Genomic DNA, 16,316 nt, shown 5'->3' with positions numbered 1-16,316 from the left:
ATCAGTCTTTATCATGTCCTGCCACCTCATTCTTGGTCCCCTCAACGTGGGCACCTGTACGTGGTGAGGGGACCTCCCAGTGATGCTGCTGGTCTTCCAGATTAGCATCACTGGGATCCAGTGCCCATACCTTGGTTCCAGGGTTACGTCATTGGAATCCGGCTTGTGCAGCCATGTGCTATGACCCGTGGAAACTCAGAAAGGGGAATCTTGGTGATTGAGGGGCCCAGCCTTGATACACCACTTTGGTCCCGGACCGGCCCAACTGGGATCAATCGGCAGGTGGTTCTTACTGCTTGGGTCAACTGTATTCCAATAAGTCTCTTTCCCTTTGGTCCTGGGATGGGATTAAGGCTTATTGGAAACGTGGGTATGGTGCTCCTAAGCGAACTTAGTGTCCCATTTGTGTACGCAGTACCTGCTAGTTCACGAGTGGGCGTCCCCTCATAGGGCTCCATGGTGGGTGAGGTACTTAGGGCATCTGAAATTTTTTCTTACTCATATGAGTAATTTAATTCCTATTTCTTCTAGGGCACCAACAAGGCCCCTACCTAATCAAGATGATGATGATGCAGAAAACACCTCTGTAAAAAGAGCCTGAACTGAGGATACCCCACCATCAGTGACACCACTCTTCCTCATTCTCCATTCAACTGGAGAGCAGTCAATTGGGAAGATGTCACCCTTCTTTATCCAGAAAGGATTAGAAGGGTTGGCAGGATCACCTAAATCTGTAAAACGACTGCATTCTGGCGACCTTTTGGTCAAAGCTATAAATATAAAACAGGCGGAAAAAATCCTGAAAGCCACATCAATAGGGGGAATACCTATCACTGTAACCCACCCCACAAAACTTTGAACTCTTCACGAGGTGTCATTTCAGAGTGGGACCTCCTTCATGTCTCTGAAGAAGAGATCTGCTCTGAATTAAAAGAATAAGGAGTGACGGATGTCAAAAGAATATCAATGTGAAAGGATGGGAATCTCATCCCTACCCGAGTTCTCATCCTAACATTTAACACCCCACGGCCTCCAAGTTCCATCAAGGCAGGATACTTAAATTTCCAGTGAGGATTTATATTCCAAACTCACTGAGGTGTTTCAAATGCCAAAAATACAGCCACTCACAAACAGCTTGTCATGGTAACCCTGCCTGTGCTCGATGTGGTGTGAAAGACCACGACAGCAAGGAATGTTCAGCTTCCAAACCGATCTGTGTAAATTGCCAACAAGAGCATCCTGCCTACTCCAGAACATGCCAGCGGTGGAAGGATGAAAAAGAGATCCAAAAACTGAAAACAGAGCTGAATATCTCCTACCCAGAGGCTAGAAAACGCACACAACCAATAAATTGCGGGAAGCCTTCATATACTTAGAAGGTTTCTGCGAAGTGCACTATCGGTACACAAACAAAGATGACTGTACCACCAAGAGAGTCATTCACTCCGATTTCATGCTACTTATTGAGTTCACAAAAGACCACCAAAAAAACAGTCAGCTGCCACTCCTATATCCATACCTGCTAGTGCTCCACCACTACCAAGACCAAGTGGTAAAGAAGAGCAACCAATAATAACAGAAACAATGGATATAGAGGACAAGGCGGTACCGGATGAATCAGTCTTGGAACTCTTTGTGGAGGAAGAAATGGACGCCGGATAGCGTCCATACTTCACCAAAAGAGATAAACCCAAGACTGATAAAAGTAAACCCTCAGCACCTCGGAAGCTGCCTGATGGACCCACCAAGCCAAAATAATGGCTAAATTCCTACAATGGAATTGTCATGGATTCTGGTGAAATACTGATGACATCAAGGCCCTCCTGCAAAAGCACAAGCCAGTTTGCTTTTGCTTGCAGGAGACTTACCTAAAGGCAAATGATGTGTAACATCTCAATTTTTCATAAGGACGGAATTTCAGATGGTCCTGCTCATGGAGGAGTGACTATCCTTGTAGGCAACCAGACCCAGTTCAGCCCTTGCTAATTACAACCAGCATAGAGGCTGTTGCAGTTTGCCTTACAGTGGGATTTTTATTAACTGTGTGCTCTATTTATTTGCCACCTGGAACTGACATCTCCCAGGAAGACCTTGATGATCTTGTAATGCAGTTGCCTTCCCCTTTCTTACTTCTTGGGGATTTAAATGGACATAATACCCTGTGGGGTAGTGCTAGCATCAAAGCATATGCTAAATGACAATGACCTCTCCCTTCTAAATATTGGAACAAACACCTTTTTCCACATGCCTACCCGTACGTTTTCTGCCATTGATCTCTCTATCTGCTCCCCTTCTCTTCTCCCTTCACTCACTTGGGAAGTGGAGGAGAACCCATATGGAAGTGATCACTTCCCTGTGATAACCTGCTTACACACTGGGAGACCATCTCTGCCTTTTAGGTTACCACGGTGGAAGTTTGATCATGCTGACTGGAGTGCCTTTCAACACCTGGCAAATTTTGACATCTCTGCAGTCAGTCTGCAGCCTATCAGTGATGCAGTCATGTACATAACAGAAAATATTGTCCAATCAGCTGGAACTACAATTCCAAAAATGTCCACCCGGTTTCCTCCGTTTCCAAAACCATGGTGGAATCCAAAATGCACAGCAGCCAAAAAGGTTCAAAACAAAGCTTGGGGGGATATTTCGACGATATCCTACCATGGTCAGTCTATTAGCCTTTAAACATGCATGAGTTAAAGCACACTGCATACGCCATCAGAGTCAAAAGGAATCATGGATCCATTTCACATCATCTCTCACCCAGCCGACCAGCCCTAAGGTGGTCGGAGAAAAAAATCCGGAAAATGAAGGGGAAATACACAGCACTCCCCTCATCAGTCCTGGAATATAATGGATGTACTATTGCAGACTCTACTGCAACAGCCAATGCTCTTGGGGGAACATTTTCTAACATCTCTGCAACATCATCTTACTCCCCAGAGTTTCTGGTCTTAAAGCACAACACTGAAAAACAGGCCCTTAAGTTCACATCAAAGCGTTGGGCCATTTACTATCCACAAGCTGAAAACAGCACTTGCCCGTACAAAGGCTACTGCTGTTGGACCAGACAACATCCATTATGAACTTATCAGACATATTTCACCAGAATCCACGGAGCTTCTGCTCTTCTTGTACAACAGAATCTTTCTTGAAGAGCATTTTCCGGATATCTGGAGCAAAGCAACTATTCTTGCTTTTGCCAAGCCAGGAAAGGATCCTAAATCTCCGAAAAACTATCGTGCTATTGCTCTGACTAGCTGTCTCTGCGAAATATTGGAGAGAATGGTCAATGCTCGTCTCTTATGGTATTTAGAATCTAATGACCTTCTCTCCCGCTTTCAGTGCAGCTTCCGAAGAAACAGGTCCACACTGGACCACTTAATTAGACTGGAAACATCTATCTGAGATGCTTTCCTAAAAAGAGAACACTTGGTGTCCATTTTCTCTGACATGGAAAAAGTGTATGACACAACTTGGAGATTTGGTATTTTAAAAGACCTTTACAACCTCCGTCTAAGAGGTCACTTTCCCGTTTTTATTAAAACAATTTTTATCCTGCCGTTATTTCCAAGTTCGTGTAGGATCCACCTTTCCCGGTCCTTTTGCCAAGAGGAGGAGGTACCACAAGGATCTGTCGCGCTTTTTGCCATTAAAATAAACTATTTCCAAACAATTTCCTCCAACTATAAACAGTGCAGTCTACGTCGATGACTTCAGCATATTTTCTCAAAATCATGCAATATGAGGGTTATTGAGAGACAACTTCAACAAGCTATTGACCCTCTTAACTCCTGGGCCACGGCCAATGGTTTCAGGTTCTCACTGGAGAAGACCATTTGCATCCATTTTTGTCACAAACATAACTCCACCCTGAGCCTGAATTACGACTTGGACAAAGCACCATTCCAGTTGTATCAGAGATGAAATTCTTGGGACTCATTTTTGACAAAAAGCTGACATTTGTCCAAAACATACGTCAGCTATGCACAAAGTGCACGAGAGGGCTTAACATTCTCCTCTCTCTATCTCTTCTACCTCTTGGGGTGCAGACCGATGCACTCTACTCCGTCTCTACTGTGCACTTGTACGCTCAAAAATAACTTGACCCCATGAAGCCATTCGTATCGCTACGGCTGCATTCATCACCTGTTCAAAGTCTGTATGTCGAAGCAAATGAACCATCCTTGTCCCTTCGACGAATGCAGTTGTCTCTACAATATGCCTTCAAGCTGAAGTCCATGCCAGACCACCCCACGTGGACATCCGTTTTTGAGCCACGATGGGAAAATCTTTATAACACACGACATTCTGCTAATTGCCCATTCGGCATTCGTGTTCAAGAGTTACTCAATGAGCTTAACGTCTCGTAGACAGGGTTGCTCGATCACCAAAGGAGTCCCTTCCACCCTGGCATGCACAAACACCAGAATGTGACTTCTCGATTAAGATTGCAACGAAATCTAATACTCTGTCTTCTGTCTACCTTCAGCTCTATTCACAACACTGTGCAGAACATTCTGACTTCTTTCCAGTTTACACAGACGGCTCACAGTCAGAATCGTATGTGGGATCTGCTGCTGTTTTTCCAAATAACCATATCAGAGCAGATACCCTTGACTGCAGCATTTACACTGCAGAGCTGCATGCTATAGAGTTAGCTATAGATCACATAAGAAAACACAGATACCAATGGTGTATTATATATGCCAATTTAGTGAGTGCACTACAGGCTTTATCAGCGGTGTCACACACTAATCATCCAACCCGAATTATCCGAATTCAGCAGATAATATACAGCCTCTATGCAAGTGGATTCGATATCCGCTTCTGCTGGATCCCCAGTCACATCGGGATTAGAGGAAATGATTTGGGACACTGCAGCCAAATCGGTAGCCCTGACAGATAATCTTGACCTGTTAGTCCCCTATACAGAATACAGGCAAGTGATCTGTAGTAACTTACAATCTCAGTGGCAAGATTCATGGCATCACCTGATTACTACAAACAAACTGTGTCGAATAAAGCCTGTGATCCATCCTTGGCGATCCAGCTTACGCAAGAATCGCAAAGCTCAGCTCCGCATAGGACACTTGTCATGCGACACACTCCTTTTTTCTGAGGGCTGATGACTCTCCTATGTGCGAGCATCGTGACACCATTTTATCTGTTCAGCATATTTTATGTGATTGTACCAGTTTTAGAAATGCTCGTTTTACTGCTTTTCCCCATCTAACTGAGCCATATACACTCAGTCAAATTTTAAATGACAATGTGTCAACAGTTTTTAAATTTTTAAAATCAATTAATATATATACACTCACATGAAATATACAATTTGCTGTTATCATTGTATTCATTTTATTTATTGATATGTCTGTATATGTACTTTTCGATGAAGTAACCTTTTCATGGCGCACTATAACCTTGCTGGTTTTGCACCACAAAAATCAAAATCAAATCAAATCAAACCCCCTTGGTCTTTTGTCCCTTAATTGTAAATCGAACATTCTTCTTGAAAAATGCTTCTTGTTCATCCTCTTGACATGTCCAAACCATTTCAAACAGGACCTTTCAATCCTATTCTGGAGTTTTTCAACTTGAATTCTCTCCCTAATCACATCATTTCTGATTTTGTCACATCTTGTCTTTCTGGCTATGCTCCTCAAAATTTAATTTCTGTACACTGCATTCTGCTTTCATGGCCTATTACTGTGCCTTCAAATTTCTATTATTGCACACATTTATGAAATTTAAAATCAAAGGAATATCCATATGCTTATTTTCTTTAAAATAAGTCTTTCTTGTTTTTTTTCCTATTGAAATTTATCCGAGTTTTAAATCAAAGTTAATATATAATTAATAAACCTGTGTGATAATTGAACTCTTCAGATTTGCAAAGTTCTGCTTTCAGTTCTTACTTCTGTTTAATATTATTTTATTTTGGAGCAAAGGAGCAAAATAATATTATTATTTTGCTCCTTGAAGAAATTATCTACAATATATTTTTACTTTATAAATCTAAATATTTGCTTAAAGATGTTAATTCATAATGAGCCCTCAAATGAATTTTGATACCTCTCTATTTATCTAATTTTTTCTAAACAGACAACGTAAACTGGAAGAAGCTCTGCTATTTTCTGGACAGTTCAAGGAAGCTGTTCAAGCATTGATTGATTGGTTAGATAAAGCAAATATTTCCTTGACTGAAGATAAATTATTACATGGCGATTTGGATACAGTCATGTCTTTGGTGGATCAACATAAAGTAAGTAAAACTACTTTTAAAATGATTGAAGTAGTTATTATTATTTTTTTTGTCCTTTTCCTATTGACTTCTAATTTTAGGATATTATTTTCACTTGAAATGTCAGTTACCGAAAGAAGCTCTGTGAGAAGTTTTAACATTACAGTTATCCCAAAAGTAATAGACACCGTTCATGTGTGAGCTGCTAGCTAATTTCATTGTTACTTATTGTATCATGTGATTACAAAAATTGTAATCACATGAGCTATTTGGAAGCCATAAAGAATTGAGGAAGAAAATGCATTGACTTTGATAATACAATGGCTGCTATGATTATGAAATTGAAAGACATTTTTGGAAAGTGTCGTTTGCTATTAAGGAATCATGAATTTGAGAATTCATTTTACTAGAACTATAATCACAGACCATGATCTACAAATTGAAGGACCTATCATTATATTAAGTGATATATGCATCTCAAAGAAAGGAATTATATTGAAAGACTGTAATAATTTCCCTCTACAAAATAAATGGCTTTACCTTTACTATTAGTAGAGGCATATGATGCAAGTAAGCAAGTTTATACAGCTTTGGCAAAAAAAAAAAAAAAAAAAAAAAACCCTTCCCATTTCACCCATCCATTCGCTCAAAATGTTTGTCTAGTTCTTCCTTGAATTTATTTAAGCTGTCAACTTCTACAATGACAGATGGAAGTTTGTTCCAGAATCAACCACCAGCTGGCTAAAGGCAAATTTCTGCACATCTATTCTACTACTGTCTTTCCTCAATTTGAATTTTATGTCCCCTCAGATGATTAATCTGAGCAAGAGGAAGAATCCTATCAGCATTGAGCTTTCCCAAACCATTCAAGGCTTTATACACCTCAATCAGATCACCTTGCAGGTGCCTAGTCTCCAGACACTGTAGACTAAGAAAGGCTTAAATTTGCAAAATTTAAGCCTTTCTTATAAGAGCTATCCTTTATTTCATTCACTAACCTTGTTGCCATTCCAGCAGCCCTACATCCTTCCTAAAATGAGGCCTCCAGACAGTACTCACCAATGGTGAGTACTGTACAGGTCTGGAGGTGTAATCACCTCCTTATCCCTGCTAGAAAAATTACTGTATATATATCATTGACAAGACACCATGAGCTACTCTTACAGACTGTCTGCACTGCTCAGAAAAATTTCATATCTGACTGTGCAATTACCCCCAGGTCATTTTCATTATCTACCACCCTATGTGTCATACCACACAGTTGATATGTTACTGTGGGGTTCCTGCTCCCATATGTAGTACTTTACATTTGTCAATGTTAAACTTCAGTTTTCACCTCTCAGCCCATCTGCTCAACTTTTCTAGATCCTGTTTTTTTTTTTTTTTTTTTATGAGAACCCCAAACACGAGAGGTATTATAACCTATAGTACTTAGTACCGTGCTTGGGTTGGAGGTTGAGAAGACGAAAGAAGATATTTGTTGACATTGGACTTGAACTTCTGTAGATTGTAATTTTCAGGAAATACGTATGAAGGAAGGTTGTTCCAGAAAACGGCAGTTGAATGAATAAATGAGGAAGATGAAAAGTTGGTTCTGTGGGTTTGAAGTTGGACAGTAAATGGATGTTGGCTGGTGGCGGCACGTGTTCGGACTGTTTTGAAAGAGAGAGCGGGAATTATAGAAGCCAATTCAGAAGAACAGTGCCCATGGAAGTATCTGTAGAAGAGGCATGCAGCAGAAACAGTGCGTCTATGAGAAAGCGAGTGGAGAGACTCTGTTAGAGATGAATCATTAATTAACCTAACTGCCCTCTTCTGAATGGAATCAAGAAGCCTGAGAGAGGTTTTGGGGGCACCACCCCAGATGTGGGAACAATATTCCATGGCAGGGCGGATTTGCGATTTATACAGAGTGAGCAGCTGTTTGAAAGAAAAGTAACGCCGAGAGCGAAAGAGAAAACCAAGTTTTTTAGATGCAGAGGAAGCAATATTTGTAATGTGCTTGTGCCAAGAGAGATTAGAAGTCAGGGTAATCCCCAAAAGAGATATATCATTTTGCCTAGAAATCGGAGTGTCACTAAAGATAAGCATAGGAGCAGAAGAATCCTTTTTGCGAGATATAAGACAAGATTGAGTTTTAGGTTAGGGTTGAAATCAACTAAGTTGTCTTTGCCCCACTGGAGAATTACCTGAAGATCGGCATTTAAGGAATTGGCAGCAGATTTTCGAGAACTTGAAGCTGATTGAGCTGGACAAGGTTTCTCAAAATGGAAAGTTGAATGCAATGTGCTATCATCGGCAAAACTATGGATAGGATTTCCAGTCAATGGAAGAAGGTCATTGATATACAAGAGGAAAAGAGTGGGGGAAAGAACTGAACCTTGGGGGACACCGGCATTAGTGGAGAAGTTAGAAGACAGAGAGCCATCTACCATCACCCTCAGTGAGCGATCAGAGAGAAAACTGGATAACCAATTACTAAAAACAGTTGGCAAACCATAAGATGGAAGCTTGTTTAGAAGACTTTTATGCCAAACACGATCAAAAGCCTTTGAGATGTCAAGAGCAACTGCTTGTGTTTCACCAAACCTTTCCATTGAATTAGTCCATAAATGGGTAACATAAACCAGAATATCACCAGTGGATTGACACTGACGGAATCCATACTGGCGATCGTTGATCAGACGGAAGGTTTCTAGATAGTTTAAGAGTTGGCGATTAATTGATTACTCCATTACTTTAGAAAGAGTAGAAGTAATTGCAATGGGACGATAATTGGATGGGAGGGATTTGTCACCCTTTTTAGGAACTGGCTGGATAAGAGCAAATTTCCAAGCAGAAGGAAAAACACCTTTGGAATAAGAAAGTGAAAAAAGGCGGCAAAGAACAGGAGTAAGTTCAGGAGCACAGGTTTTGAGAACAAGTGAAGAAATACCATCCGTACCTGGAGCTTTCTTAGCATCAAGATTCATCAAAATCCTTCTGATATCCTTTTGACGGAAGACCACAGGAGGCATTGAATGGAGCGTGTTAGGAATGGTGGGAGGTGTTTTACCAAGATCATTAATACATGAGCTCGAAGAAAAATGGGATGCTAGCAGGTCAGCTTTATCCTTGGCTCAAGTGACAACAGAACCATCTGGTTTGGACAGAGGTGGGAGCAGAGATGGGCAAAAGTTGCGGCCAATAGCTTTGGCAAGAGACCAGAATGCTCGGCTACCATTAGGGCAAGAAGCAAGTTTTCTACTCTTAGCCTGTTCAAACTCTAGTTTGGACTGATTAATAACTGCTTTACAATTGTTGCGAGCTTTGGTGTAGGCAGAAAATGAAACTGAAGAATTAGAAACACGCCAATTACGATATGCAACGTTCTTCTCTTGGACAGCCTTAGCACATTTATTGGAAAACCAAGGTTTAGATAAAGGACGAGATTTTAAAGTGGAGTGTGGGATAAAGGATTCCATTCCTGCAAGAATAATTTCACTGACACGATCTGAGCAAACATTGACATCAGAAGTTTTGAAACAGTAATCAGACCAAGGAAAAGAAGAAAAGAAGTCTCGCAGGTCATCCCATTTTGCATTCATGTAATGCCAAACAATACGAGGTTGGGAATAGCCATGAGATAAAGGTTCCATTGGAGAAGAGACAATCACCAAGTTGTGATCTGAAGTGCCTAAAGGACCTCTCACTTCAACCTTGTACTTAGAAGGGTTGTTTGTGAGAAAAAGATCAAGCGTATTGGCTGTATGATTAGGATTGTCCGGTATTCTTGTAGGTAAATGAACAATCTGTGCTAGGTCATTAGTAATTGCAAAAGCCTCAGCATCTCGACCTGCTGGGTCGGTGTGACTAGAAAACGGAAGCCAGCTGGAGTTGTGAACGTCAAAATCACCAAGGAAAATTACCTCACTGTTAGGAAAGTTGGACTGGAGAAAGTCAAGTTGCAAAGAGAGGAAGTCAAAGAGCGCCAAGTGATTAGTGGAGTTGGGAGAACGGTAGAGACAACAGATGAATTTTACACAATGAGGTAGAGAGATTTTAAGCCAGAGAAGATCAAAGAGAGGAGATTCCAAATTGCCAAGTCTCTGACAGGGAATATCAGAACGGACATATGCACAAGTACCACCTTTGAGGCGAAAGGAATCATACAGCAAATAATTTGGACATCTGAGATGAGCAGTAGTTGAATCAACTGATAACTGAGATTCAGTCAGAAAAAGTACATGGGGTTTGGAAGACTGCAAGTGGAAATGGACATCGTTGAGATTAGAATTGAGACCACGTATATTTGTGAAATGAATTAGGAAGTCCTTGGGAGGTTTAGATCTTTTCGCAGATAAGCTTGCTCTATTATTTTGACAATTCATGGTGTATTCAATAGTAAGAAAAAGTGGGTGGGACATGCTGTATGAAGTTATGAAATTTTTGGATATGGCGTACATGTGGTAAGACTATACCCAGATCCTTGACATAACGTGGCCTCGACAATGCTCCCCGCATACACACTACTCGGACTCCCTCCAGTCACTATCTGGCAGAGTAGAGGTAGCAAGATTATACACTAGCTGATCCGGAAGCTTCCTAGAGAGTTACCAATAGGTTCAGTCCGGTATACTAACTAGCGGCCGGCCTGCGAACACCGTTTTAGAGCTGTACCCTCGAAATGTAAGGAATATTGGATCTCGCCACGACATTCATCATAACCTCAAAAATCATCAATCATACTGCATGATGGAAGAGAGCAGCGTACTGTCACTGGTGCCATTAACAACCCTGCCAACCTTCTTGTCATCTGCCTACAAACCTGGATATTAAACCTGATATGCCTTCATCAATATCATTAATAAATACAGAAAACAATAATGGACCCAACACTGAACCCTGAGGGACTCCACTAATAACATTAGTCCATGATGAGCAGTGTCCATTGATTACCACTCTCTGTCTTCTCCCCCACAACCACCCCTTTATCCATAGCAGCAATTTGCCTCCAATGCCATACTGCTCCAATTTGTGCAGCAGTTTTCCATGTGCAACAGTATCAAAAGCCTTTCTAAGATCTAAGAATATAATATCAAAGTTTTTCCCTGCATTCAGCTCTTTTGTGACTGCATCATAGTATGCAATCATATTGGTCAGGCAAGACTTCCCCTTAACAAAACCACGCTGTATCCGAGCTATAACTGAACTCTTGTCTAGATGATCCTGCAGTGCTTCTTTAACCAGTGCCTCCATTAATTTTCCTGGAACAGAAGTTAAACTCACAGGTCTATAATTACTTGTGTCATCCTTCGATACTCCTTTGTGAATTGGAGTCACATTTTCACATCTCCAGTCCATGGGCATCTTTCTTGAGTCCAAGGAATTTCTCATAATTATAGCTAAGCGTTTGCATACTTCCTTTGCGGCCTCCTGTAATATAACTGGATAGATCCCATTCACCCTAGATGCCTTTCTTGTGTTTATTTTCAACAATTTCTCCTCCACTTTCCTCTCAGTTATTACAAAATCATTCAGCTGACTGCCAGAGTTTAATACACCTCTGGCATTCCCTTCCCTGAATAACTTCTCATGTGTAAATGTTGATGCAAAATATTCATTCAGTTTGTTAGCTACCTGAGCAGGATCATCAACAGTTGAACCATCGATATCAAGTGGACCGATCTGATTTGTCCCCTATATATAGTTAATAACTTATGAATTACTTTTGAATTATGAATTAATTTATTAATTTTGGATTATGGATGAGATGACCCTTATACCAGATTAAATTATTAGTGAATCACATGTTACTTTCTTTTTTAAGACATTTCAAGAGGAACTGAAAAGTGGAGCCACTAATTTGCAGTCAATCCACAGAACAGCTAATGAATTACTTCTTACTGCTGGAACAGAAGATGCTGCACATATTAGGGATCAGATGACCAAGTTGGATAAGAAGTGGGAAGAAGTAGTGCGGCTTAGTGATAATAAACAGCACCGTCTAGAAGATGCATTAGGAGAGGTAAGAATAGACAGTCGGATACAAAGTTATTTTAACCTGCTTTGCAAAAGCAAAGCATGTGTATGAGATACCACTTGCATTCCAGTAACTTATGTTTACAGTGTGCTCCAAACCAGTTTATTATACGTGCGAGTAGCATCTTTTTTCATAGCTGATCACATTATAAGTTCAAACCCTTTAAAACTCATGTTTACAGTCTCATGCACACTACATTTAATAAAATGGGAGGGAGCCAAGTGTAATGAATAATTTTATTTCATGCCCCTTGAAGAATTATTGAAATAGATTCCATTATTTGTGGTTGAAGTGAATGTAGGATTCATTACTTCTCCTTATAACTCATGTTTATTTACTTCTTGAACTACTGAATACTGCTTGATTACTGAGAAGCATGCAACAAAAATTATAAAGAATATGATGCAAAATTGTAATATTATATTTTTATAAATATATAAAAATATTATTAAGATAATTAAACACAGAGCTATGAAGCTCAATCAGTTCTACATTTGTACATTAATATATATATAAATAAAGAAGAATTTACCAAAATGATTTTTTGTAGAATACTTCAACACAGTACACTTCTGAATTCAATCGGATGTAAAATTATTTCTTAATGGTTTCCTTCCCTCAAAGATATATGAATGGTCCGACGTATCCATGATCGATAGCTAAGATCCCCATCCCAATCATCAACACACAACTCTGAGTGCCAGAAGACATTATCAAATAATAAAATCATTAACATGATTGCAGTGTATAAAAGTTAAAACCATTAAATTAGTTAAAATAATTTAAGCCAGTGGAAGGAAGTTGTTCAAAATTGTAGGTAGGAAGTTGTTCAAAATCACTTTAAATTATTTTAATTAATTTAATGATTTTAACTTTTATACACCACAATCATTTTAATGATTTTATTATTAGACATAATGTTTACTAGCACTCAGAGTTGTGTGTTGGGGGTTTGACACGTTAGTGGTCGGGCTGGGGGATCTTGGCTATCAATCGTGGATACATTGGACCATTCATATATCTTTGAGGTAAGGAAGCCATTAAGAAATAATTTTACATCCGATTGAATTCAGGAGTGTGTTGTGTTGAAGTATTCTACAAAAAAGCATTTAGGTGAATTCCTCTTTATTTCTATATATAAAATTATTACAATAATATTTTTATATTATTTCTACTTTAGATAATATTTATTTTTAATACAGTATACCAAATATTTAAATATATAAAAATATAAGAAATTATAAATGAAATAATAATAATCCAAAAATATGAATAACGTATAACAGAATGGCAAGGATAAATATGAATACTATATAAATTAATATCCAAAATATATTGTAATACTTTGAAAATTTAATCTCAAATACTTCAAACAACTACACAGCTTGAATATTTCTGCGGCTACAGTTAATTGCTGCTGGCGATTCACTTTGAGTTATGGATTTATTGTTTCTATGATGTGCATTTGAAGGTCACTCTTTCAGCTAATCTGGTACAGTTCAAGATTCATTTTTTGATACTAGATACTTTCTTTCTTGCTTTCTTTCTTCCATCACATGCCAATAATACTACTACTACTACAGGGAGTGTGATGATGGTGTGAAATTAAAACATGGTACGTTAATAACTAAACGAGTTATTAACAACTAAATAACTGGTTTATCTACTCTCTCAGCAAAAGTTAATGATTTTAACTTTTACTGAGAGAGTATGTGGGAGAGTACATGTGACCAGTCCAAGTTTTTACGGCTCCAATAAATAGAGAAGTTTTTGCTTTTTTATTGACTTAAATTGGCATATTATTTATTTTTTTTTAAGAGTTGCTTTATATTCCTAGTAACAATACTTTAGTTTAAATTGAATTTAGAGAGAGATTTTCTAGGTTATTACTTAGTATCAGTAAGGGTATCAAATTCACATATGGACAGGTTTTCAGCTTCTGCAAACGAAAAGTTTTTAATTATACTTAACCACTTTATTGACTTAATCATTAGATTAAATTCTTTTCTATAAGTAGCTTATAGACCTAGTCAAGCTCCATGGTTTATTTTGAATTTATATAGTGCAATTTGGAAAGTAAATAATACCTCGTGGCCTAGATTAACCGTTCATAACTTGCCGCCATTGTTATACAATACGTCTGCTAGCATAAGGTTTAACGGAAAACTAGATAGCATGAGGTTTAACGGAAAACTAGATAGCGAGTATAGTAGTACCAATTAATCAGTAAAATTTATTAATCTTATTAAATTTCATTGTCAATTGAATTGTACTTTTTTACCTAATTAAATAAATCTACCTACCTAGTTATTACAAACGTAACATCATAAATTAATACATATAAGTTGATAGGATAAGAAAGTCATAACGTAACTTGGAGATAATATTCAATACCAAAATACATATATATATAGTGTTATAACTGCATTGGGATATAGGTTTAGGGTTATATTTTGTATTGGAATTTTATTGAACTTGAATAGAAATCATGACTCAAACCAGAGCAGCAAAGCAAAAGGCTCAAACTATTGGAAGTGCTGTGGCTCAGGGGAGAACTGAGGGGGGGACAGTTGTCCTCTGAATCGCAGTCTATTGAAATGCACTGCTTATTTGATGTTTGTGGAGCAATCAGGAACGGGACATGATATTGCCAAGGAGAATGTCTTTGTGTGTGCACGATGTAAGGAGTGTGAAGAAATCAGGTGCCAACTCGGCATTGTTGTGGGCTTATATGAGAGCTTGAAGGACAGGGTGGAAAGCCTCAAAGGATTTAAATTGAGGGGCCCATCAAGCTCTCAGCTGCCCACATCAATGCCAGAGCTTGCACTTAAACATCATCCAACAGCGGAAACCCCCAAGGCAGAATGCGCTGGTCCCAAAGGAACTAGTTGTTGTAGGTGACTTTATTGTCAGGGAAACGGGGAACATATTGTGCAAAAAGGATAGATGGAACAGGACCAGGGTATGTCGGCAAGGGGCAAAGGTTGATGACGTTGTAGGGCAGATATCATCCTTTAAGGGCACAAAGGGTGATATTGTTGTACACGTTGGCACTAATGATATTAAAAGTAGGAGACTGACAGAATTACTTAACAAGTACAAGACAATGCTGAAAAAAAGCCGTGAGTTAGAGATGAATTTGAAAGTGTCTGCAATTCTGCCCAGACATGATAGGAGGGAGTATATGATGAGAGCCTTGTCAATCAGTTCGGCCCTGGAGAGATTGTGCAAGGCTCAAGGGGTAGAATTTTTCTCAGCCTAGTCTGTGCTTGTTAACAGGAGAGACTGCTTCTACAGGGATGAGATACACTTAAATAAAAAGGGTGCAAGAATATTTGCTGATGCTATCGAGGCAGAGTTAGATGGGTCAGAAAACTGCTAGATTGGGGGGAATACACAGACTAATCGATTAACAGTAGCAGCTGGAAAAGGTAAAAGAGATTCTTGCACTACTTCTATTGAAATGCAATTGAGCAGCACCCTGTAAAGAAAGGCAATGGAAATTTCCAGGACTCATGGGAGTCATAGTGGAACAAGTAAATACATGGGCTGTGTTAGGGTAACTAAGAGTAGAAACAGGTGCAAGTATACTTGCATGTACACCAGTGCTAGGAGTATGGTTAATAAATTCGATGAGCTTGAAGTGCTAGTCAAGATATCAAAGGCAGATATTGTTGGGATATCAGAGGCATAGTGTCACATAAGCAGTGCAGAATTGGAATTTGGAGAGTACAATGTGTACAGAAAGAACAGACAGGACAGGAAGGAGGGAAGAGTTACGCTGTTAGTTAAGAAACACATAATATCTAAGGACATGCATCCAATTGATGTGGGTGGACAATGCAATGTTGAGTCTGTTTGGTATGACATAAGCACTTGGAAAGGAAAAATGAGAGTAGGTGTATGTTATAGGCCTCATGAATCTGAAGAGTATAATGAAAAATTGTGCAGAGAAATAGAGCGAGCCAGTAAATTAGTGTCTTAATGGGGGATTTTTAATTTCCCGGATATGGACTGGAATTTGTGGGTTGGTCACTCACACACTAG

General features: G+C 39.1%; 1 protein-coding gene across 1 annotated transcript in view; it reads left to right on the top strand.

Moving 5' to 3' along the window:
- The window catches only part of shot (dystonin-like protein short stop), a 1,739,701-nt gene that overhangs the window by 1,463,690 nt on the left and 259,695 nt on the right, over positions 1-16,316 (top strand). Inside the window, exons 76-77 of the mRNA XM_090380932.1 lie at positions 6,109-6,268; positions 12,057-12,254. Of these exons, the coding sequence (XP_090237058.1) occupies positions 6,109-6,268; positions 12,057-12,254 (358 nt within the window). The remainder of the gene's footprint in view (positions 1-6,108; positions 6,269-12,056; positions 12,255-16,316) is intronic.

The sequence above is a fragment of the Mastigoproctus giganteus genome, chromosome 9 (genome assembly GCF_048544385.1).
Source record: "Mastigoproctus giganteus isolate SK-2022 chromosome 9, ASM4854438v1, whole genome shotgun sequence".
Taxonomy (NCBI): domain Eukaryota; kingdom Metazoa; phylum Arthropoda; class Arachnida; order Uropygi; family Thelyphonidae; genus Mastigoproctus; species Mastigoproctus giganteus.
Note: the sequence above shows the minus strand (reverse complement) of the source record. Positions and strands in the feature narration are given on the sequence as shown.